General features: G+C 46.0%; 1 protein-coding gene across 1 annotated transcript in view; it reads left to right on the top strand.

Moving 5' to 3' along the window:
- GRM7 (glutamate metabotropic receptor 7) overlaps nt 1-25,346 on the top strand; it is a 390,314-nt gene that overhangs the window by 156,923 nt on the left and 208,045 nt on the right. Inside the window, exon 4 of the mRNA XM_058678925.1 lies at nt 12,017-12,157. Coding sequence (XP_058534908.1) covers nt 12,017-12,157 — 141 coding nt within the window. The remainder of the gene's footprint in view (nt 1-12,016; nt 12,158-25,346) is intronic.

Below are 25,346 nucleotides of genomic sequence, written 5' to 3'. Positions count from 1 at the left end.
GGGATGGGCCAGGCAAAGAGATGGCTACAATGACCAGGGATGGGCCAGGCCAAAACTAGGAGCAGGGAGCACCATCTGGATATGCCGCACAGTGTGGAAGGGACACTTACCACATCTTCTGTGGCTTTCCCAGGTTCTTTCAGAGGCAAATTGATCTGAAATGGAGGATTGATTATTTTAAGATGATGATGATGGTTATTATTATTAGTAGTAGTAGTAGTATTAAAGACAGATTTACAGGGAGAAGGAGAGACAGAGAAAGGTCTTCTGTCTGCTGGTTCACTCTCCAAGTGCCCATCATAGCCAGAGCTGAGCCAATCTGAAGCCAGGAGACAAGAGCTTTTTCCAGGTCTCCCACACATATGCAGGGTCTCAAGGATTTGGACCATCCTCTACTACACTCCCAGGCCATAGCAGGAAGCTGGATGGGAAGTGTGACAGCCAGGACACAAACAGGCATCCATTTGGGATCCCAGCACATGCGTGGCAAGGCTTTAGCCACTGAGCCTTCATACCAGGCCCAGCAGCCAGAAGTCTAACCCAGCTCTAATGTCAAACTGGCATCTCCAGCAACATTTAACCTATTGCACCACAGCATTAGGCTCACAGTAACCATTCTTAAATGTACTCTCAAGGAGCCCAATCTGCATTGCTCTCCTTTCAAGCCAGCTCTCTGCTAATGTACCTGGAAAAGCAGAAGAAAACTGTCCCAAGTTCTTGGGTCCTGCCACCCATGGAGGAGACCCATGTAGAGTTTCAGTCTCCTAGATACTAAAGCCATGCAGGCAGTGAGCATCAGATGGAAAACCTGTTGGTCACTCTGCCTTTCAAAAGAATAAAATCAATCTTGAGAAAGCGGATGAGAGAGAGAACCACCTCTCAGGTTGACAGAATTATGAGGGTACTTCCAAATAGCCAGGAAAAATGGAATTAAAACATGTGTATTTGGGGGAGGCCAGTGTCATGGTGTAACTGATTAACCCACGCTCTGACACTGGCATCCCAGGTGAGTCCTGCCTGGAGTTTTGGCTGTCATGCTGCTGGCGGAGCTCCTGCTAATGATCAGGGGAGCAGTGGAAGATGGCTCAGGTCCTTGGCCCTGCACCCACATGGTAGATCTGGAAGAAGCTCCTGGCTTTGGCCTGCCCCGGCCCTGGCTGGTGTGGCCATTCTGGGGAGTGAGCCGGTGAGTGCAAGTTCTCTATGCGTCTCTTCATCTCTGAAACTCTGTGTTTCAACCATATCATTTTTTTAAAATTGAAAGATATTTTGGTGTAAATAGTCTCAAATTCATCCATATTCCTTTCATAGCATCTATTTCCCATACCTTCTGCAATACTCCTATGCTTTTATTCTTGGCATTTATATTTTTGCCACAAAACACTGGCAATGTTCGGGACAGGGATTTGCATAACATGCTGGCAGAATTAGCCAATCATAGGGAATGTTACTGTGATAGACTTCTGCAGCCAATGTCTTATTATGTAGTCACTGAAGACAGGCTTGATATTTATATGGCAAAGAACCAATCCTTAGTGACCAAAGTGGGAGAGTATTTCCTTTGGATAATGTCACTGACTCAGGAAGCACACACAGGTGTCACCAGTAACTACCGTAACATTCTCATTTGTCACTCAGTGTGCTGGCTGCGCTTGGCAGGGACAGAAAGTTCTTGGTGGAGCCATAGCACAGTGAAGGCCACAGTGTGCCGTGGAAGGCTTATCCAAGATATGACCCAATATGTGGTACCTTGTGGACAACATGCCGAGTGCACTTCTCTAATCACTGAAATATACAATGTGACATTGTCCCACACCTAGTGAAAAATCATGGTATCCCTGTGTGGAGCCTGGGGTAGTTGACTCCACTGAAACTCCAACAACAGAGCACCTCAGACCACCGCTCCAGATCTTTTCTTACATACTTGCGCAGAGTCAGCAGTGTTTGCTTCTTGCTGTGAAAACGTGAATCACTAGATGTGTGACTTCTGGGTCTTTCCCAGCTCCTTTACATGATGGGCAACATAGTTCTTGGCAACCTGGAGAACAGGACCTTTGCCTGCCTTGTCCAGCTCAGTGTTAGTGTCCTCGCAGGTATCAACAGAAGGCACTGTTGGGGATTTGCATAACAATGGCTCTTTTCTCCCAATGCAAACTGACTCTCCCTACTTTCCAGCCCACTGGACTATTGTCAGCGGTTCCCAGCTTCCCATCTCACTGTGCAAGTGAGCAGCCTCATGGGCCTGGAACTTCATGATTTCCAATCCCAGGGAAAGCAATGTAATTGAACCACAAGGCGTCAGTTGTTCTCTCCCAGTCTGGTTGATCAGCACCTATTACAGGTGCAAGTGGCTGCCGGGAGGAAGGGAACAGCTGTCTAAAAGCAGAAGAGGGTGGGAGGGCACCCTCCTCCTACAGCTCCTGATCCCACGACTTGCTCTCAGAGCCATCGTAGTAATGCAGCCAGTGAGCTGTGTTTCTTCAACTCTATCTTGAAGACCTTTAGTTACAGGTTAGTCTGTTGGTATTTCTGCAATTGTAAGTCTCCATCAATGTATAAAAAGATGCAGAAATAGCGCGCATCAGCCTTGCTTGATTCAGGCGTTGCCAGAGGGAAATGGAAGAGCAGAGGTGCTGCCTTGTTCTGCTCACATCAGAAAGTATCCCTACGTGAACATCACGTTCATCATGGAATTTGAAAATTATATAGAAAATATCATTGTAAGTCTTTCTAGTTGTGAGGGAAAAGCCTTGTCCTTTATTTAAATTTCCATGAAAATTTGAGTATTAAGCAGCTGTGCATTTGAGACACTGATATTATTTTTGGTGATTTTTTTTTCTTTTTTTTTTTCACCTTTGATATCCACACATGAAAAGTAACATTGTTTCTTCACACTTTTCCATCCGTTTTCCCCTCAAGTCTTTCGGGGTTGGCTGAAACCGTAATTAGGGAGAAAGTGAAGCATCGTTTTGGTGAGATTCCTTTGGGGTTGTTACGGGTGTTGGGTTATGTAAGTTGAGGTGCAAGGCTTACAGACAACTTCTGGCTGCTGAGACATTTTTAGATCAGAGCACACACAGAAGGCGGTAACCAAGCAACCTAGTTCTAGTACAGTTATTAAAACTGAAATGCGAGGCTTCCACGGTACCCAGACATTCTGACAGCCCTGTCTACCTTTTGTCCATCGTTACTTAGAAAAATAGGCGGCTCTGTTGGCTGAGTTGGTTGGTAATCTCTGTTAAATTCCTCATTGTCAAAGATGAAGAATATTATAAGACTCTGTCCATATAAATGTAATCACAGTGGTTTAACATGGTTGTTTAAGAAAACCTCCCACATCTTAGCACAAAAGGTGCCCATGGTGGATGTTCAGGTTCCACATGTGTTCACAGTGCACACACTCTCACGTGGTCTGCCTCCATTCGTGGGATTTGTATATGCTCGTGTGAGATACCATGCTCACTTCCGGGACCTTTGAATAACTTTGCATTCAGACTGTGGCTATTAAAAATTGTTTAAATCTTGCAGTTGATAAATAAAGATTTTCAAGGAATGGTACCAAGATGCAATCAGCTACGGCAGCCTACCTCAGAGGTTATTTGACATTTTGGATGTCATCTGAGCCTGTTATGATATCTAAGTTAGTGAGATGTGTAAGCCAAAACAGATGTTTTCAAATTAAGAGGGCATTGTCTTCTCGCTTGGCAGCACAGCTCTCTGGAATCACATATAGCATGCACACAAAGCGACCATCGTGGCTGCTGTGCTGGAGTGGATGTGGCCAGCCCCAGGTGTCCGTCAGAATCACCCGTGGAAGCTGAGACACTGATGCTGAGACCCAGTTTGTCCTCTGAAGTGGGTTGGTGTGGCTGGCAGTGCAGGCACAGTTTGTCCCGTGTGCCGTGTAGTCAGCAATGCAGGCTGTCAGTTCTTGCTTTAGATGCTGGGAAGAGAGCTCAGTGCACGTCGTCTGTGGGTGGGTAAGCACAGTCCTGGGAGACGTGTCTGGGGAACATGCTCCCCATCTTGTCCACAGGCTGTCTTTTATGAGAGGCAGGTCCTGGCTGGTCCTCACTTGGGAGATTGCCTGGCAGATTCGGAGTGATGATTTTGTATTGCTCAGGGTCTGCTCTGGCTGCGTAATGGGGCTAACAACCATTCTGGGAAGTCACTATCGGATTTCTTCCAGGATGCTGAAGTAAGAGAAGCTCAGGCTGGGGCTTGAAGTTCAGGGGCCAGAGAAGGAAGCTCCAGTGGGTGACTGATCGGCCAAGGCCTGGTTTTTAAAATGAAGATTAATTAATGATCTGCCTTGGAATCTCTCCATCTTTCAGTAAGTTCCGAGGCTGTATAGGCTCCAGGATGCATGCCTGGTAGAATATAAACAAATAATGCGCATCGCTGCATAAATCCTTCTTTCTTGGATCAACCTTTCCACCAAGAAACTTGCTGTTGGCCCAGTAAGTCACCGGATGTCCTTAGCTGTTCTGAATTCTACAGAAAGACAAACAGGTCTAAGCAAACAAGACTAAGATAAAGATACTAAACCATCGTTAAGCAACGTGGGCAATTCAACTTATTAGTTTTGATTTCTACAGATACAAGCACCAATCTCACTTCTTTTCGTAACACCAAACAGATTACATTAATGTGTTGTCTTCTGGGGGTTGTTATTGAATGACTGTGTCCCACGACAGCAGAGAAGACTGGTGTCCGATTTCTAAAATCCAGATCAGGGCTCTGGGAAGGGCAGCTACCCGGTGGACATCAGGGTTCCTATAAGCTTATTACAATATTTATATCCAAGTAAGGTGTTTGATATATAATAAGTTTCCGGGAGTTTCTTGAAAACATACGCTCATGTGAAACAAGGTTATGTGAGTATTATATTGAAGCAGTCAGATTGATAGGCCAGGTTTGATAGGACTGATGTCATGCTGATCTTTGCCATTTGCAATGGCTGGAGGTGGGGGATGCGACATGAGTCTGGTTCATGTACCTTTTGGGGCAAAGTCGAAGGATAGACCCATAGATTATGTTTATGCAAATTACGTGTGTTTTGGAAGAGAATTATCTAAGTAGACAAGTGCTGGTATATACAGTTGTGCTGTTTGCAAGAGCCTGAATGAACATGATAGGCATGCATTTTGGTGGAACTTTCAGATAGATCTTTCATCTATGTGTGTCTTTATGCTACTTTATACATCTGTGTCTACATATAGAAAGGAGCAATCGATGAGTCACAGTAAGCTTAAGTCACTGTTACTAAAACCCACTACGGATGCATTGCTATCTGAAGGTTTGCTAAATAATGTGTGTAAGTAATTATTCGCACTATCACTGTAGTTCACACTGTAGACGAGTTTATCTGCAAGGCAGAGCTGCAGCGAGAGGGAAAGATGGAGGAGAGCAGGGAACTACTTCATGAAGTACTTCACTCCCCAAGTGGCCACAGCATCCACGCATGGGCCGGGCCAGGACCACCTCAGCCGCACATGGGCAGCAGAGACTCAGGTGGACAGTCCACCTTGCGCTGCCCTCCAAGGCACGTTAGCAGAAAACTGAACAGAGTCTGAGCAGCCAGGTCGCAAACTGGCAGTCCCGTCTGACTGCAGCTTAATCCGCAGGCCACAGACGTCAGCGCCTTCACTTTCTTAGTGTAACTCATTGATACACATTCCTGATTCCTTGGGTTTGCTCTTGAAAAGTAACCTGTGTGCACTCTCAGCTTCTGGTGGAAATTTGTTTAAATTTATTGTCCTTCAGTGTTGTGTTTGGGGCATTTGCAGTGGTTTCTAAGTTTCCATTGTGATAAGTGGTACTTAAATGATCAGTTTTGTCACTCTACTTCCTAAACTTTCTGCTATGGAAATTTGAACTTCACATACATAAACGTCAAGAGAACATGTAAGAAACACAAAGCAAAGCTGTGGTTGGAGTGTCATAACTATGTTACTAATTGTGTTTTACCGGTCTCCACTGAATTTTTATTGTGAAAGAGTATTTCAAATCATGTCCCATAGATTACATATTTTCACTTAATATGTTTAATCAATATTTAGCACATGAGTGAGTGTATTTTTAACACTAAGATCCTGTGGTCTCCACAATTGAGACTTCCTTGATACCACCACCTGCTGCTTTAGACATAATTATTTTTTAATTGGTATCTTGGTTTATTTCAAATAGTTTGAATCGAAATAACTAGATCAAGAAGTTTGCACATTTGCTCTAATCTTCGGTTATAGGCTAGCATCTGGCCACTTTGTGTTCCTGTCCGGAGTGCAGGCTTCTAAGGTGACAATTCTTATATACATCACGAAGGGGAAAAAACAGAAATATGGGATGTCCTGAAGTTGCCAGGGACAGAAGGGAGAGGACGAGGAAGGCAGAACAAGATATTACAGAACTGCAGCAGTCCAAGCCCAAGGGTCCCACTGTAAGCGTGAGTCTGGCAGTCATTCCTGAGTTAGCCCATCACCAGCCTTCTCTGTGGCCACACTTCACACTCAGCATCAGGAAATGGGGCAGAAGGAGGGGGAGCCAGTGCCTTCTCCATGCGTTGTGTACCTGTAGCAGCAGCCTGGGGTGCAGGTCGCAGTTGGGACAGAGCCAGGATCCAAACCAGTGTTTCTAGCTACAAAACCAGATGTTGAAAAGAATTCGTGAGGCATTTTCAAACACACACACACACACACACACACACACACACAAAAAAAAAACAGATGTTGATTGCCTAATATTCCACTCACACCCCCAGTGTTCAAGTTTTAAGCTGCCCACATTTTCTTTCTGGTCTCTCTTTTTTTCTCAGAATTATTTTTGAAATTGTATTTACGAGGTGAAGGAGAGACAAAGATGTTCCTCCTCTGGTTCACTCCTCAAATGGCTGTAATGGCTGGAGCTAACGCAGTCTTACACATGCCCCTCACGCTGTTGCCAGCACTCTTCAATCACCAGCAAGCCCCCGTGCTGAAAAGGGAGAAGGGCTGTGTGTATCAGCATTCAGTGTCTCCTGTCTAAGAAGTGGCAGCGTCAGCACCTATCCACCTTGGGTTCCGGTTTTGGAGTCTGGGTTTGCCCATCCAGCCATCATGCAGTATGTGTTGTTTACATGTGTATTTATGCCTCTGGAAGTGCTTCACATCATATAAGTGTCCTGCTATTTGCAGGCAGTTTAAAGGAATGAGAGACGGTGGGCGTTATGTCCTGGTGTAGAATGCAGTAGCCCATCAGAGGTGTTTGTGCAATAATATTGCAGACTTTATTCCACTTGTCCATAAATGCTTCCCAGAGGATTTCTTTTCTTTGTGGACTAATCACCGCAATAATTCTTGCTGATTTTCCCAAGAAATGGTGGTTAGTTTCCAACACGTTCATCAGTAGACGTAGGCAGAGTTTGTGACTGTGCCTCTGAGCCTGCATTCCGCTTTCTCGGGTGCAGTGACCAGCTTGCCAAACTGATTTCTACATCTGCAATTCTGATCCCCTTGGTCATGTTGACAGTAACTTGAATCTAAAAGCCAAAGATGAGCAGGATACACTTATGGACCTCTGGGAACTCAAGCCTTCATGTCAGAGACAGCGGGCGGGCTCCAGGCAAGTGTAGCCTGAGCTTCGGGCAGGCCTTGTCACAGCAACCCACTGTGTGGCCCTGGAGTCCAGAATGTAGGATTCCCATTTCTCAAAATCCTGCAGAATCTGCGCTCTCTCTGCTAGATTTTAGAATCGAACATGATAATTTTCCATGACCTAGTCAAGTGATGTTTATTCAGCGATAAAGGTGGCATTGACTCCTGCAAACTTGATGCTACATTTTTCCTCCCCTCTGACACATTCCTGTGCGCTTCTAGAGTTTTTCTTCATCTCCTTTCATGGGGCAGAGACAGGGACCTGGCCTGCTCTGATAACCATGCCAGTCCCTCTTTGTTCCCTTCCCCAACGCACCAAGCACTCATGTTCTTCTCCCTCACAATGCCCCCGGTTCTTACTTATCTCATCATTTGAACTATAAAAAGAACTTGTTTAGCTCTATTGGAAGAAAATACCAATTTACAAATTGGATGGGGGAGAAATGACCAAAGAAAAACCTAAAACCCTTCTGAAAGATCAATGGTGCTTTCATTAAACGGAAAGATAAGTTTTGTTCTTGAAAAGGTCTTATGTTTTAGGTTAGTTTCAAAATTTCTTTTCCTCTAGAGTATGTAAGTCATTATTATTCATTTACATAGGGATGGATGGTTTCTACTCATGTCATTATAGGCTTGTAAAATAGGAGAGATGTATCTCCCAGTGCTGGAGAGCACAGTCTCTACCAGGATAATGGGCTACATCTCAAAAATGGAGCAAAGGGCTGTGGTGGGCAGAGACGGAACTGCCAGAACAAATAGCCTTTCCTCATCAGGGCATGGGCACCAGAGGTGATGCCCAGGCATTCATTCATCATCCATGGGCATTCACATTGTTACAAACTTCAATCTTTGCTAACCTTGCCTTTGTAATCAGTTCTTAGATGTGTATCCTGCTTCCTATGTGTAGAATTTTGTCTTTTGAAGGTCCATGGATTCAGAATGAAATGAACTTTCGCAGTTTGCATGTCAGTCTTGGTCACTGATAACCCAACCTGGTCTCTGGAATAGGGCTATTGATTTTCTGTCCAGTGGAGGGGGATGTGAGTTCCCTGCTTCTTCCCCTGCCCTGCCCTCACCTACAACTGCTTTTCCTTCTTCCTTTTCACTTGTTGTGTGCAGCTCCCTTCATCTGTTCCCTGGGTGTCATGAAGCCCTGTGTTTCTGAATGCTTAGTCCATTCTTCTCAACTGGAAAGGGCAGTGAATGCCAAGAGCCTTCCCTATACAGGCTGGGAGAGTGCATCCAATTCCTTATCTTGATCACATGGTTCTCGTCTAGCTGGGAAAGCAGAGTTCAGGGCGACTGGTCCCTTGCTGAGACTGCCTGGAGTTCACTAGTGTCTGTCAGCCCCTTTCTACCCAGGCCGAGTGGGCAGGTGTAACCTCTAACCCCCTCTTGATATTCTGGTAATGTTTTTTCATGCCATGCTAGGGTGAGAGCAATTTTCACCTTTCAGCTGGAAAGGTTACCTCCCACATGTACAACCTGAGATAAATGGTGTCTCTATTAATTTGCCCTCTCATGTCTCAGCCATGAAATTCAAGGAGTGTTTGAGGGTAGCACCCAGTTAAAAAAAAAAAACAGGTGAGTATAGTGATAACTACTAATACCCTAGCTGGTATTATTCTCCAGTGTTATTTTATATTTGCTTCTAAGACTATAGCAAGGACATTCAATGTGTGTTTAGGGTAGTACTGGCCTCAAAATCACCTGTTAGTTAATTTTAGTCATGGGATGTGACTCTCCAACAGAGCAGTTCCATATTAAGAATCCTATCTGCTCCATGCTGAAGAATGGACTTTGTCCTTTCATGTGACTGATTTGGGTCTATTGCTTAGAAACAAAAGCCTGTGTTCTGGATAATTTACTAATGATGAGATGCATGTCCAGCCTGCTGTTCTTCTGAGCCTTAATAGGATCAGGGAAAACTTTGTGATTCACTGTGGAACTTTGTGATACGCATGTGGATTGTTGGATCCACTCCTGCCTGATGCTCAGTCCCACACTGGTGTTGATGTCATGTGATACAATGGACAGCCCATCCTATATTAGCCCTGGGAAGCCTGTGTGTGGTGGTGACAGGCCCAGGCTGATGGCTTGGGAACACTCTGAACCACCACACAGCACATTCCTTACTTGTTGGACAAAAGGTTGTAGACAAGGTTTGACTCAGAGGACTGCCACACAGGGGCCAGGGCATGATCAAAACTTGATTTCCATAAAGCATTTGCTGAAGGTTTACGTATCTCATGGATGTTTTATTTATGATTGAAAACTTCATGCTATAGCTTTGATAAAGAGACATAAACAGAAATTATCTTCCATATACTGATTCACTCCATAAAAGGCTACAAAAACTACATCTGGGACAGGCAGAAATCAGGTAACAGAGAAAGCCTGATTTTCCACATGGTTTGTAGCAGTATTATTCACTGCTTCTTCAGGTACTTTACCATGAAGCTTAATCAGGGACAAAACAGCAAGGAACCAAACTGGCACTCCAGTAGGGGATGGTGGTATAGCACATGGTACTTAACATCTGCACCCCAGGGGTGGCCCTGTGGGGCCCACCCATGTCTGTTCCTTGGGGATGGCCCCACAGGACCCACCCACCTTTGTACCTCGCGGATGGCCCTATGGGGCCCACCCACCTCTGTACCTCGGGAATGGCCCAGTAGGGCCCACCTGTTGGAGCACCTGAGCTCATAGTTGCTTTCCTCTTACTTTTCGAGCATCCTGCCGTCTTGTAACAACTGGTACAGCAATTAGTGATGGGGCATCTGCAGGGAAGAGAAGTGGTAGCATGGTGAGCAGCCTCTGAGGCCTCCAGGGACATTCTTACCCTTTGGAAGGCATAGGATTTCTGGTGCAACTTGAAAAAAGTCAGAAAGACCAAGCGCTTCCTGGGGTCTGTGTTTCACCAGAATGTGAGGTTCTCTGTAGTTCTTCAGCCTGTGACCCAGAATCCAGCATTGTATCAGGCCGGCTTAGATCTGAATCCATCTTGGAGTCTTGGTTTCTCCTTCCAAGGTTTGGCTGTGAGCAATACTGTCTTATCATGAGGCAACATAGGGTACTTAGTATTTCATAATGATGAACCTTATTGTGATTTGTATGGCTTAATGTTTAAGAGAACATTTTCAAGAATTTAAATAAGATGGAAGTAAGTGCACCTCATTCCACAAATCATGCCTTTTTCCTTCCTGAGGCTCTGGCATCTTCCCAGGGCCACCGCCAGGATGCTGTGGTCTGCATCGTTGTGGTTGGGAAGCTCGGAAAGGCTAGTTGTTGACTCATTGCTGGGACTTAGTGAGGTTATTGGGGCTGGGATTTGAACTTCACTCTTTGATGCTGAAGGATAGCTTTATTTGCACTCTGTCACAAAACCTCTTGGTCCCTCCAGGATATTTTAAGTTAGATTATATAAGAGAGTCAGATAGGTTATTAGGTAGACCTGGAACATTGGGTCTCTGCCCATCTGTACATATTGGAACAATTTGCTTGTGGCCTTGTTAAGAATCATCCCTTTTATCCAGAAAGCCCATTACAGGATGAGACCTTACTGAATGAAACAGTTTTGCAAAAAGATGTGCAAAGACCAGTAGCTGAAATGGTCAGAAAAGCCGACTGCAAAGAGGGAATGACGATAGTAAAGTCCATGTGAGATGTTAGGATGAAAACACGTGCAGCAGCAATTCTGTGATCCAGAGTCACCCCGCAGGTGCCTGTGGCTCGCTTTTTACTGCATGTTGATGATAGACTGAGAGCAAGGGTGCACTGGTTTGCTTCCCAAATGCCCTGACAGCCACAGGACTGGAACTGGAAGCCAGGAACTCACAGTCCGTGTTTCGGAATAGTTGATGGGAATCCACCTACTTAAAAGATCATGTGGTGTCTGCCAGGGCTTGTGTGAGCTGGATGCTGGAATTAAGGCAGACACAAACCCAAGCACTGTGAGACGTGAAGCAGACACCTCAACCAACATCCCACCTGCCAGGCCGGATGCCTTCCCCGCTTGGCAGTTACCATGATGCTGAAGATGCTGAAGCCACCGTTCCAGGTCTACCCTGCTGTAGATTCACGGTGTGCTGTGATTCTTGTGTCAATCTTGAGATACGCCACACAGATTTCATTGGAAATGCAGAGCCTTGTGTAGTCTACACAGCTGCCTGACAGATTGAACTCAACATTTGGTCATAGGTCTGCAGTACAGCAATAAACTTTTAATTGTCTTTTATTCGCCAATCTATCTACCTACCTACCTATCTCTATCTTGATTGGCACAAACAAACATCCAGTATGCTGAAACGCTGGCAGCTCAGCAGTGATATTTTCAGCTCAGCAAGTCTTCCAAGTCGCTGACCTCTTCCTTCACCTCTGTTTAGGATTCGATGCCTACTTCACATCCCGCACACTCGAGAACAACAGAAGAAATGTGTGGTTTGCCGAGTACTGGGAAGAGAACTTTAACTGCAAGTTGACAATTAGTGGGTCGAAAAAGGAAGACACAGATCGTAAATGCACAGGTAATTACATTCTCATTGTTCTCCTGTTGTGTAGCCAATATTGGCGTGTCTGCGTGGCTGACAGAAGGAGGCTTGGCTGGAGACAAATGGAAGAAGCAAATTGAATTCTACTAGAGTGTTGAGAAAATGCAACTGGAGCTTTAGTCTTGTAGAAGAGAAGTACAGAGAAGATGTGTTTTTTTTCCTGTCTGTTCATCTAGCAGTAATTGACACTTTCATGAATTCTTTGAGGTCACAAGGGGTCGTGTTGCTTTGAATGTTCTTATTGGTAAACGTTAGTTCATGTTGCCATCCAGACATACGACGTTATTTTTGAACAGAAATATGTCTCTGACAAGTTGTTTATCAGCACCAGATTGGACTGTTTCTATGGGTTTATGATAATGAAGAACTCCTGATATTTTGCATAATGTTTAACAGATCACCTGTTATTTAAAGCATGAGCATGCTTCAAAATAATTAATGCTTCTCATATGTGAGCTTGCATGAGTATTCAAGATCAAAACATGTAATAGTCACAAAGGATCATATACACATTGGTTTATCCATTCAGATACTTTTTCCTGAGACTCCTATTTCTGGTTAGCATCGTGCTTCACACTGGTAGTCTGACGGAGGCTAGCAGATTCAAATACTGCTTCCATATTTGGAATTCAACATTATTTCTCCCTGCATCCAAAGTATACAATAGGGCAGTGTTCTGAGGAATTACAAAAGCATATAACTGAGCTGTTACTTTCATATTGAAGACTGCAGTCTCTAAAGTGTCCTTGATGAAACGATCATGAATTGATGCCCAGGGAAGGAAGCGCCAGCTGTGTTGGGCAGACATCTAGACAGGAGATCTGGGGATGGCAGGCTGATTTGACACAGGGCTTCTGGCCAAAAGAACTAATATACATAGGAGAATGTAAAAACATGGAAATGTAGTGGGCATGTCCTAAGCAGGGATGTTTGAGCTGAGTGTGTAAACATGGGTTGCTGGGCAGAGTCCAAGAAGAAAATGTTCATTGAGTGGGTCTTGAACTGGAGAGTGTAGGATGAGCATGCAAGGATTTCCACAGGGTGTAGTGTGATCATCCGTTGCTTTGTTTGGACTTTGATGAATCAGTGCCCCCAGCTCCTGTACTGTGTGCAAATGGTGAGTTTGAGGTTTCACAGGATCCTGTTGAGTCCTCTTTGTGATCAGCACAGGCACATGTCTTTTCCATCCCTGGTGGTGGTCCTGCGTTTAGGTGGTCTGCTGTGTAATTCTTTACTATTGGTGCTCCAGGTGTTATCGATTCAGCCAGCCAACCAGTGGACGTTGTGCAGGTAGAATGTGCAGACGCCTTGATACACAGAACACCATGGAGGGTGTTAGGAAGCTTCTGTGTGATCACTTCCCCAAGGAGTTTTCTGGGACAGACTAGATTAAAGGTATGGACAGAGAATGGGGAAAAAACACAGATAAATGAGTAGGGTGCATATATTGGACCTCTAACAGTTAACTACAATATCAGGTTAATCCTATTATCAGACCATGTTGTATCACAATAGTGTATTCCCAGAAATACTATCTTACCATGTGGATGGGGTGGAGCAGAATTGATTCAATATTGACCAGACCCAGGTGACACGAAGCTTTCATGTGGAAACTGTGGAAATTAGTTTGACATGTGGATAATTTGTCTCTGTGACAGGGAACAGTCAAGTGTGCTGGAAGCACACAGGTGATGGATGACTGTCCTGCATGGTCTTCACCACCTTTGGCGTCCTGTTGAGTGGCTGGCGTGGAGTAATTGCCTCATGGCCCTTGGGAGTGTCTCCTTCTAAGCCGAACCTTTGTCTTTTCATCCACTCTGACACAATCTATTCTTTGGCAGCCACGTTTTACTTATTTTTCGTAAAAATTCATTTATTTTCATTTGAAAGGCAGATTTGCAGAGAGAAGGAGCAATTTACAGAGCAAGCAGGTCTTCCATCTGTTGATTCACTCTCCAAATGGACATAGTGACCAGAGCTGAGCTAAGCTGGAGCCAGGAGGTGCTCCTGGGTCTCCCACATGAGTGCAGGAGCCCAAGGCACTCTGCCTTCCTATGCCACAAGCAGAGAGCCAGATTGGAAGTAAAATAAAGCAGCTGGGACATGAACTGGCACCAAATGGGATGCTAGCACAAGAAGGGTTAAGCCTCTGAGCCACTGTGCCAACTCCAGAAGCCACATTATTTTTATGAGGACCTTAGCCACTAGGCCACGCTAGAAGCCACATTATTTTTAAACACAAACATTAAGTGTTAAATGTTTGCATCATCACAGAAAGGCCAAGAAACCCAACTCTACAGTAGCTAAGGCATCACAGAGCAGCAACTCGGATGGATTTTCTGTTGGAATTTAGACAGATGGTAGTGTATCAGCTGATGGAGGAGTCCCCAAATTAGAAAGATCAGAGTGTTGCCTCTTAATCCCCTTGGCTCTTGGAAAACTTTTCAATACTTTTTGGAATCATGGATTATTGACTGCAAATCCTGTGGCTGTAAAAGTTGATCGCAATCCTAGACATGAGGCTCCCCCATGTTAACAGTCAAAACAGCTTCAGTCATTTTTAGGGTAGCATTCAATCTTACTAAATGTCCTGTTAATATTATGACTTTGTTTTTCATTCACATGGGTGTGAAAGTTTGTATTTTTAAAATTAATAGAGTTACATTTAAAGAAAGTTAAGTACAAAAAGATAAACTGTTTGACAACATGTCACAGTGTATGTCAATTGTCACGTACTACACCTGATAAATTAAGAAAAGACAAACTGTGCTTGATTCTAGAGCGAGAGTTTGCGCAGTCTTTCCTAACATTCTGTCTCATGAGAAGTGTAAACTGAGCCTCAGTATCACTATCAAAAGATGTGCTATTCTTAATCATTCTCTTCCGTCCCTTTGGCTTTGAGATCACTACTCCAGCACTTTGTTGTAGTTCAGTCTGCTCTGCCCCTGCCTTTGGTCCATCGAAGTAGCAGTGAGTGACAAAGACCTTTGGAAATGCAGGCATGTAGAACGTCGCCTGTCAGGAGGAGTCTCTGTTCTGTCATGTTTGTGTGTGTCTCACTCTCCGCTGAGCCGTCTTGAGCCTAGCCCCCTCTGCAGGGGCTCACACCAGCATTCACCCTTGCCACCTGCCCTCAGCCACTTGACTTTTACCTTCCATCCTCAGTTTTTTTTTAATTAATTTATTATTTTTAATTCATTAATTACATTGTATTATGTAACACAATTTCATAGGTACTTGGATTCTCCCATCTTCAATTTTGCTTCCTAGAGGCCAGGAAAGAAGGTTAACGTGACTCCACCCATTCCCTCCTGATTCATTTGCATATGCCATACTCTTTATGTTTTTAATCCTTCAGGATTCCACCTTTCGAAACTTAGGCGCCAGTATGGACTGCAAATCACTGGTTTTTAAAACTCAAAGTCAACCCTTTGCTTATTGTTGCATGTTCTGTGTTTTATTATAACCGCCCTTCTCCAAAGCTAACTTTTTAGTTCTCAAGCTACCTTAGTAAAAGCAAACAAAGCAAAGCAATCAACTAGAGAAGCAAAGAAACGAAAGGCATTTCCAGTTCTACTTTATATTGATAGATTTTTTTATCACTGTACAACTCGAACCAAAGCACAGTCACTAAAGTGAAGTTCTGGATGGCGAGCCAGGGCCTTGTCTGAGCTCATCGACTTCCCTTTCCAAGATCTTGACCAGACGGCACGGTGGAAGCTGACTACCTTTAGTTTCATGAGATAAATATTTTCAAGTGGAAATTTTTGTTCTGCAACCACCCTACATAGCGCAAGGAAAGTTCTCTACCACGCACTATTTTACTGCAAAGTATGATCCCTCCAGTTCTCCTTGCCACCCAGCACGCGCAGGTGCCCTCATGAACTGTATGGGTCAAGCCAAGTGGGGGAATATGGAGCAGACAGGCACCACTGTTCCGTTAACTGTTGGAAGCCGTCATTATGTGTGCTGTGTGTCAGTTCTGTCCAATTAGCTCTGACAGACAGTGACTTCAAGATAGGAGTTGTGATATCTCTGTATTTGGAAAGTCTGCAATGATGGATGATGAATGACAAAGGATTTCTGAACCAGGGGAATGGTGGGAGCAACTTGGCAGCAGGTCTCATAACCCAAGTGTATCCTGTAAGCAGTGGAAGCATTAATTGGATTCTTAAAGTTACATTATTAAGGCAGGTTGAATGATAGACTAGGAGACTTGGAGCCAGTTAGAAAGGGAGAGAGCATTCTTTAGTGAGAATTTGTTAGCTACAAATCTGTACTCTTCTCCCCAGAGAAAAATCTGAGTATCAGAGGTGTTCAGTGTGAATGCTCTCATTTCCATGTGTCTGCGGGATGAATTTCTGCCCTGTTTGTAGACTGTGATGGAAGCACTCTAGCGCTGCCTCTCGCTGTGTTTTGTCCTTTCTAGCATTTGGGTGAACGCCAAGGAAACCCGACTTCCTCGGCCTCATTCTCGAGCAGTGTTGGCTGTTGGCTTTGCTGGGCACTTGCTGCTCCCGGTTGGTTGCTGATGTCTCTCTAGTAGTGGCTCAAGATGGACTTTTGGAGCCTTAGCTCTTTCAGTATCTGTTCCCTGGCAAGGTTCCTGAGCCATTCTCTTTTCTTTTTTAAAGATTTATTTATTTTTATTGGAAAGTCAAATATACAGAGAGGAAGAGAGACAGAAAGATCTTCCTTCTGCTGATTCACTCCCCCAAGTGGGCACAATGGCCAGAACCGAACTGATGTGAAGCCAGGGGCTTCGTCCAGGTCTCTCATGTGGGTGCAGGATCTGAAGGTGTTGAGCCATCCTCCACTGGTTTCCCAGGCCACGAGCAGGGTGCTGGATGTGAAACAGAGTGCCTGGGAAATGAACTGATGCCCATAGGGATCCCAGAACAGGCAAGGCAAGAACTTCAGCCATTAGGCTACCACGCCAGACCCTCCTGAACCATTGCATTCCACTGCCTTCCCCTAATTTGTAAAGTTGGAGTGATAATAAGCCCTTGGTACTTCCAAATACCAAGACATCTTGCTGGTCCTATATTTTTGTCACTCATCTTTTTTTTTTTTTTTATTTTCCTTTGGCTTTAGCCATCTTTTCCTTAATTTTGTCCCGCCTCTAGCGAAGCACAGCTGTAGGAGGCAGCAAACGAGCGAAGAGCACGTATGTGAGACAGTGCCGAGGTGTGATTGGTGCTGTGGAGGATCGTGTCCAGGCCGAGCTAGAAGACAGCAGGCAGGGCCGGATGGGGGGACCGCCTGCAGATGGTGGGCGGGAGGGATGCCTCTTGTGTCAGGGCCAGTTACTGATGCCAGGACTCCAGCAGTGAGGCTGGGGCTCAAATGGCTCAAGCCAATGGGAACAGCAGCTGGGCTCCTCTCCTCAAGTACCTTAGAGAACTGTGTGCAAACATCAATCCACTGGGCAAAGCAAGTCAATGTGGCTCAAGCAGCAGCCGTCTCTGTGCCTCCCAGGCTGCCCACAGGGACCCACGCTCAGTGCACGGATCCATCTGGGCTATGGGAATAAAAGCCCTCGTAGAGGAACGTGTTGACCTCAAGTCTTTCTCTGCTTTCCTCAGGCTCAGGTGGCATTTTCCAGTTGGTGATTAGACTTTGTCACAGTGTTCAACCTCATCCCTCGTGCAGCACAAAGAGCTGGATCAGAACCACAGCAGGGAGGCAAGGCCGCAGCTGGCAGCTCTCTCCGGCTAGTTTCCATTCCTGTGGGGCTCTGACCTTTCCGGTGGGGAAGACACAGGCTCGCAGCCTTGCTCGTGCACACGGGAAGCTGGAGCTGCACAAAGCAGCTCTTTAAGGAGTCTTCCATCAGTACCTTGATGGCAGTTATAACCCCAAGTGGCGAAGCAGGCCAGTGTTCTGGCAGAGTGAGCGTTTGACCGTGGAAGGAAAATGGTGAATTAGAAGATGCCATTGCTTTTTCCGTTTGAGAAAATAAAAAACAACTCTCATGTGCAAGTTTATAACACATGGCTGCATTTCAGATGAACTTCTTTAAAAATGCAAGAGAGGGCCCGACACCATAGCCTAGTGCCTAAATCCTAGCCTTGCACGCACCAGGATCCCATAAGAGCACCAGTTCACGTTCAAGCTGCTCCACTTGCCATCCTGCTCCATGCCTGTGGCCTAGGAAAGCAACTGAGGATGGCCCAATGCCTTGGGGCCCTGCATCCATGTGGGAGACCCAGAGAAGGCTCCTGGTTCCTGGCTCCAAAGTGACTCAGCTCTGGCAGCTGCAGTTGCTTGGAGAATGAACCAGCAGACAGAATATCTTTCTGCATTTCCAGTAAAAATAAATAAATCTATTTTTAAAATACAACAGAGAGATATCGCTTCTTGGCCTTTTGGCTAAGATCATGTGTAAAAATGCAACAGAGAGAGTAAAAGCAGCAGCAGTCAAGCTGCAAGTTCGCCCTGCGCTCGGGGTGCAAGCCCTGCTTGAACAAACACCCAGTGGACTTCTGCCGTCGGACGGCCTCGCTGCGAACGACACTGGGTGAACCCCAGCCCGTGCGCAGACAGCTGTTCATGAGGTCTCTCCTCCCTTGAACAAGCATCGAGGCAGCAGAGCATGGGCTGCTGGATTTTAAGTGCTCAAAACCAAAGACAGTAGCGTTTTTACTGGCTAGAACTCTTCAGTGGGTACACATTGTGCTGGTCTCTGGCCCTGGGGTCCCCACCACAGCCTGGTGGGTTTGATCTTGCGCTCTACGAAGACTCCCTGGTGGTTGGTGCAGCAGGACCTTCATCCGTGTGATTCCCCCGCCTGGGCTGCTTTTGCTCAGGACACTTGTTGACACGGTGCTGACTCACTTCCTGCAGGTCAGCTGCCCCTGCTGAAGTCGGGGCCACAACTGCGGCCATGGTCACCTCCCTCCCATGAGCCCCTCACTGTTTCTGTGCGCTGAACGGAACTTACTCTGTTCACGGCAAGGGTCCTACCCAGTGAGTCCCCCCTTGGCTCTCTGTTTGCACCCAGCATCCCTCACCTTCTCAGCTGGGGCCTACGCTTGGGCTGAGAGAGCTTTGGGAGCCACCAATACAGAATCCAGTTTTCTTTCCCAACTTAAGACAAAAAAATATATATATGTATATATGGTTCTGGTGAACTGTTTGCACACAGTGGGTCAGTCTGGAGGAGGAGAGGGGGCACCTGTCAGTGCCCTGCAGAAGGTGCCCAGGTTTGCACGTATAAGCCAGAAGTGTAGCTCTGGACCCAACAATGGACCATGGGGTAGAACCAAGGCCTGCATATGGTCTGTTGGGCTACATGTGTTAAATATTTCATCATTTCATATTTTTCTATGAGATACAAAAGGGAAATAGAGCAATCTGCATTTATTTGGATTGACAGGTGCTCCATTTTAAGAAAAATATAAGAAACCACAAATTTAATCAACTATAATATATGAGCTCTTCCCTCCCTCAGTAACAAGGAAAACTCGCAGGAGTGAAGGCCTGAGGCGACCCTCGGCCTGGGCTCTCTTCCACTGCCGGTCCCCGCTGTGCTCGCGGCTAGGGGGCTGCTGACATCTCTGTGTGTCGGTCAACGCCGTCCAAGTGAGGCGGGTTTGTACAGCGGTTCTGAGGCCACGGGAGACACCTGCTCACGCCTGGAAGAGCATGTGTTGCAGACAGGGTTGTTTCCAGTGCAGCCCCCTGGTGATTCAGACCTTCGGAGGGAATGGAGGGTGGCTTAAGTGTTTGGATGCCCGCCACACATGGTGACTCAGTTGGCGTTCCTAGCTCCTGACCTTGGTTTGGTCCAGCTCTAGCTATCGCAAGCATCTCAACAGTGGACTAGCCAATGAGAGAGTGCTGTCAATCTCTGTGTGTGCTTCTCAACATTTCAAATGAATCAATCAGTAAGCTTAAAGCTGTAAAAAAGAAAACCTCTGCCTTTATCTCTAGTGTTGTGCTTGCTCCGAGTAGACTCAGGATCTTTTCAAGCCCCCGTGTATAAATATATTATGGGTTTTTCTTTACGGAAGGGAGTTTCTTGTGCCAAGATAAACTGTCTTTTTAATTCTACATGCCATGTGCTTTTGTGAAGGCCGCTCTTCTTAGGAAATACCATAAAATCTCCAGTTTACTCATTGTTTTGGGCTGCTTCCTTGGGATGCATTTTTATTTATTTGTATTTTTTATTAATTACATTGCATTATGTGACACAGTTTCATAGGCGCTGGGATTGCCCCAACCCCTCCCTGTACCCTCCCCCCAAGGTGGATTCCTCCACCTTGTTGCAGTACTACAGTTCAAATTCAGTCAAGATTCTTTCATTGCAAGCATATACCAAGCATAGAGTCTAGTATCTTAGTGTCCAGATAACTTCAATGGTTTCTTGGGCAGACCATCTCTGGTCTGAAGGCAGAGCTGGCAGAATATGGGATGCATTTTTACAAGTCATGAAATGGACGAGTGAAGAGTAAGACGGCTGAAGCTAGATCGTCCTACTGGCTGAGAGCCTAAAGCAAATGACTGCATTTCCATGCCTCTTTCCTACCTTAGAAGCACTGGTGATGGTCCTAACTGCCTGATAAACCTTTGTCCTCTCTATTAAGAATGAGTCAAAGAGCATCAACAGTTTCGGGCCAATGGAAATATATTGCTAAGCTGCCTTCTGCAAACACTGTTGATGAATTCAGCCACTGGCAAACCTATCAAAATGTTACCTCTGCTTTGATTTGTATTTCTTGGAAAACTTGCAAAATTGACTATTTTTGCCGTGTGTTTGGATACTGATTTATCTGTTTTACAAGATATACTTTAGAGTCTTTAAATTGTCTTAATATCCCTCGTGTCATTGGATCTTGCCTGCACCGCAGCATAGCTGGCAGAGCTGATGAAATTTACAGTCCACAGAAGACAGTGAGGAAAGCAGAGCTCTTAGGGAAGCCTCCGACCCGGCCACCAGCATCGGTGGCGCTATTTTGAACCAATACAGTCGTGCGGTACTCTCCTGGGCAGCGAGAGGGGCATCTCAACAGGACAGCGAGGTCATGGTGTTTTCTTTAACACAATCTAACTTTTCCCTGCAAGAAGTTTAAGGAATTAGAAGATATTTTGTCATGACTTGATTTGAAAGGGAAGGAATGTGGCAGCAGGGAGAGAGATCATGCGTTTGCTAGCTCACTGCCCTCATGCTGACAGCACCTATGCTAGGCTGAACCCAAAAATCCAGAACAAAAACCCCCCTCTCCCACATGGTAATATGGACACAGTGGCTCCTGGCACCCCCTGCTGCCTCGGGGCATGTGCGCTTCCCTGTGACGGTGCCGCTTGGGCAGGCAGTTGGATCCAGGACTGTTGGCCATCAGCAGCCTGAGGATTGCGAGTGAGACTACTGTGAGCTCCTCCTGCTCTTGGCTAACAGGGGAAAGCCCAGTGACACCGAACGCTGGAGGTGAATCCGCCAGGCCAGCGCTCTGTTCCATGGCTCCCAGAGCACTCTGAAAGGGAGACACGTCTGATTCTGATATGCAGTGCTTGTACCACCCCTTCTCCCAGGAGAAATGGAGCTGTATGTACACAGAATCCTCCTGCAGGACTCCGTTGGCTTTATCCAGAGCAGCCCCGTGGGGGCCAGCCCTCTTTCAGCAGATGTGCGGATTGTGTTTTCAGCATGGAGACTGTGTGTCCTTGTAGGGTAGGGAAGATCTGCTGACTGCTCGCTGCGGCGTAGAGTGTCTCCTGCTGGGGCACAGGGCACGTAGGTTTGCTTTGCGCTGATTGCAGAAGATTGAGGTTCCTGTAGCTCAGAGGTGGACAGCTGTAACAGAAACCCATCCTGTCTGTCGCACGCATCTAACGCGCCCTGAGTCCCCTGTGAGACCTGTGACAGGCGCCGTGTGCTGTCCCTGGATGGGAGCGAAGTGCCACACCTGTTCTGTTCCCATCGTGCGGCCGTGGCAGTGTGTTACAGTATCACGCTTCAGAAACCCTCAGGAGGAACAGCCTGCACCCCTGTCCATGAGATCCTGATGAAACCATCAGGCAGAAAAAATCATATTCAAAAAATAATGAATCGTGGTACATGATATAAAATGGATAAATCCCATTAATATTGGATTGAGAAAAGTCAGACCCAGGAAGCCCTGGTGATACATGCATACTTTAAAAGTTTTGAATAGATAAAACTTAAGTTCTTTGATTTCAGTTCAGTGCTTGGGGATAGGTCAGAAAGAAGGCATCCTTAAGAGGAAAAGGAAAATCACCATGGTGATGACAATAAAGTGTACGTGGATATAACTTTATCAAAATGAATGGAAGTTTATGACCTAACATTTCACTGTGTCATATACTCTATTAAATATGTTTGCATTCAGTTTGCACACACACATACGGTATGGGGAACTAGAAGAGACGAGGCTGTAAGCACCAAGATAAGCCAATGCAAGTGTGGTTGCCTGGTTTCTTTGTTTTTTACAGTGTGTATGTGTCAGGACGTGGCACTAGACCCTGAAAATGTACAACTGTTACATGCTAATCACAATTACAAATAGTACTTACAATTCTGATGGAAAGATAATAGAGATTTTTAAAAAGATTTACTTATTTTTATTGGAAAGGCAGATATACAGAGAGAGAAGTAGAGACAGAGAGGAAGATCTTCTGTCTGATGGTTCACTCCCCAAGCGACCGCAATGGCTGGAGCTGAGTCGATCTGAAGCCAGGAGTCAGGAGCTCTTCCAGGTCTCCCATGCGTGTGCAGGATCCCAAGGCTTTGGGCCGTCCTGGACTGCATTCCCAGGCCACAAATAGGGAGCTGGACAGGAAGCAGGGCTGCTGGGGTTAGAATCTGCACCCACATAGTATCCTGGTGCAGGCAAGACAAGGACTTTAACCACTACACTATTGCAACAGGCCCAATAATACAGATTTAATGAGCTATGTTTGCAAATACAAAAAAGTATATCATGAAAGCTTAACGTTGTGATTTCATGTAATACAGTCAATGAACAGCAGAACATTTGAATGTGGCAGTAGGTGAGAACTCACAGATGTGTCTGACCCATGTGGAAATAACACTCTGCTTGAAATGCTTCAGACTGAAGGGTAAAGGTGTGTGTTTTTCATGCAGTATTACAAACCTCCTTCAAAGAATCAGCCAGTTTTCTCAGAATGTCCCCAGAAAACTTCCCTAGGTCCCATTGGCCGGAAGTGCATCCCAGGCCTGCTCCTTTGCAGGGAAAGTGGCATCGGCAATGAAAGTGAGGATGAAGCCGGCGGAGCTCAGAGGAGCTCTGAAGATGTCCACCCCCTTTGGAAGATGCTAGCGTCAGCTAAGAGCGATTGATTCTTCCCAGGAGAAGACAGAGTATAGCGGGTCGCTTGGAAAGTGTAAATCATAGGGTGGGACACAGTAGACAACATGATTCCTGAATGAGTTTGTGTGTTTGAATGGGCTTGCCACTTCCGGTCCTCTGGATAACAGTCTAGATTGTTCCAGTCCAGTGAGCTCCCGGAATCCTGGCCTCGGGTTTGCTAAAGTGGCCACTGCTCTCCAGGAGAGGTGACAGGGACCCCGCCGGGCGTCACAGGTCATCTCCTGGCTCATTAGTGAAAATCACCAGGTGCACTTCAAGTCCGTTTCTTTTGGCATGAATGTCTTTTTTAATGCAATTCACAAATTGTTCTCTTGAGTGATTAGTCTGAACCCATTCCAGCCTCTCCAATTTCCTGTGGGCACAATGCCTCCCACCTCTTCTTTCCTAAGTACTGTAAAGAACAAGAGTAATGTGTAAAGTAGCATGTAATAAATTTAATTATATCCAAAATAAATGACCTTAAAAAATACGACACACAGTAATGTCAGAATACTAAATAACTGTAGCGTAGTAAAACGTTACTGTTGTCATGTATCAGCGGTTTTCCTGTGAAGTTCTTTTACCTTTTACCTTGAAAAGTTGGAAAATAACAAAATCACAACAGCAAACTAAAGCGTAGGTTTGTATACACAAGGACAAGTAGAAGATAACGGAAACGTACTGGCCGGCATTGTTTGAGCGGCCGAGCTCTGCACCTGGTTGTCGTCATGTTTGACAGCAGGTGCTGTTGGCAAGGCGCCGATGCTGAGGGGTGGTCCGTGGGAGGGCACAGACCCTTGGCGGGAAGCTTGGCAACAGACACTAAATCCCCTCTTCCGGCAGTCCTGGCCTCTCAGAATCCACCCCCGGCTTCTCAGGCAAACCCTTAAAGCAGGTGTGCACCAGGCTGCTGGTGACACTGTGTCCCTGTGTCCCTGTGTCCCTGGTCAGTTGTTGCTGTTTTAGGAACGCTATGCATGTGTTACGGGATGAAACAAGTGAACGCTCCCAACAGTATCATTAGCAACCTGCATTTGCCAGTGCGGAAAGGAGGCAGGGGAGGTGTGAGGCCCAAACCGCAACGCAGCCTGCTGACGTCTGAGCTGCACTGCTGCAGGAGGAGGTCGGGACAAACCAGGGTTTCAGAAATGAATACAGACCCACCTTGAGACCCCTAGACACAGTGACGGGCATGAGCGTTGGGCTGGCTGGCCTTTCGGCCTCTGCCCGGCTCCTCATGTCTGCAGGTGAGGTGTTCGTGTACACTCGGGAAAGAAGCAACTGCACATTTAAGCAAGGTTGTCAAATTTTGATTTGTTTCCTGGTAAAACTGCTCTTAAGTCCCCCAGTCAAGAAGCCTGAGCTGTGGCCATGGTTCTTAGCACAGTGGCTGTGAGGCAGGCCTTGAGTGGGTTTTTTAGAGGTGGACTAGGGCTTGGGATGGTTGTGCTGTTTTTCCTCTGCGTCGACGTGCAATGCGATGAAAACACAAGTAGAAATGTAGTCACGAGCGTAAAATGCGGCGAGTGGATTTGCTCAGCACAGAAGGGCCGGAGGCCCGGGGCAAGTCACCAGCACCATGGACCTAACGGCTGCAAAACGTACCGCAAGTGTAGTTTCATGTTCTCTGTTCAGTGTGGGGAATGGAAAAAAAAGGAAGGAAAGAGAAAGCTGCAAGAACTGCTGGTGGAGCACTGAACAGAGTGCCGTTGTGGCGTAAGCTTGAAAGGTCCAAGGGAGACCTAGAAGGATGCTTGGAGAGCTAAACGTGGGAAGCTTTTAGATGGTGTCATTGCAGGAGCGCCACCTAGAGAAGCAAAGAGGAAGAGCGT

This window comes from Ochotona princeps, chromosome 21 (genome assembly GCF_030435755.1).
Source record: "Ochotona princeps isolate mOchPri1 chromosome 21, mOchPri1.hap1, whole genome shotgun sequence".
NCBI lineage: Eukaryota > Metazoa > Chordata > Mammalia > Lagomorpha > Ochotonidae > Ochotona > Ochotona princeps.
Note: the sequence above shows the minus strand (reverse complement) of the source record. Positions and strands in the feature narration are given on the sequence as shown.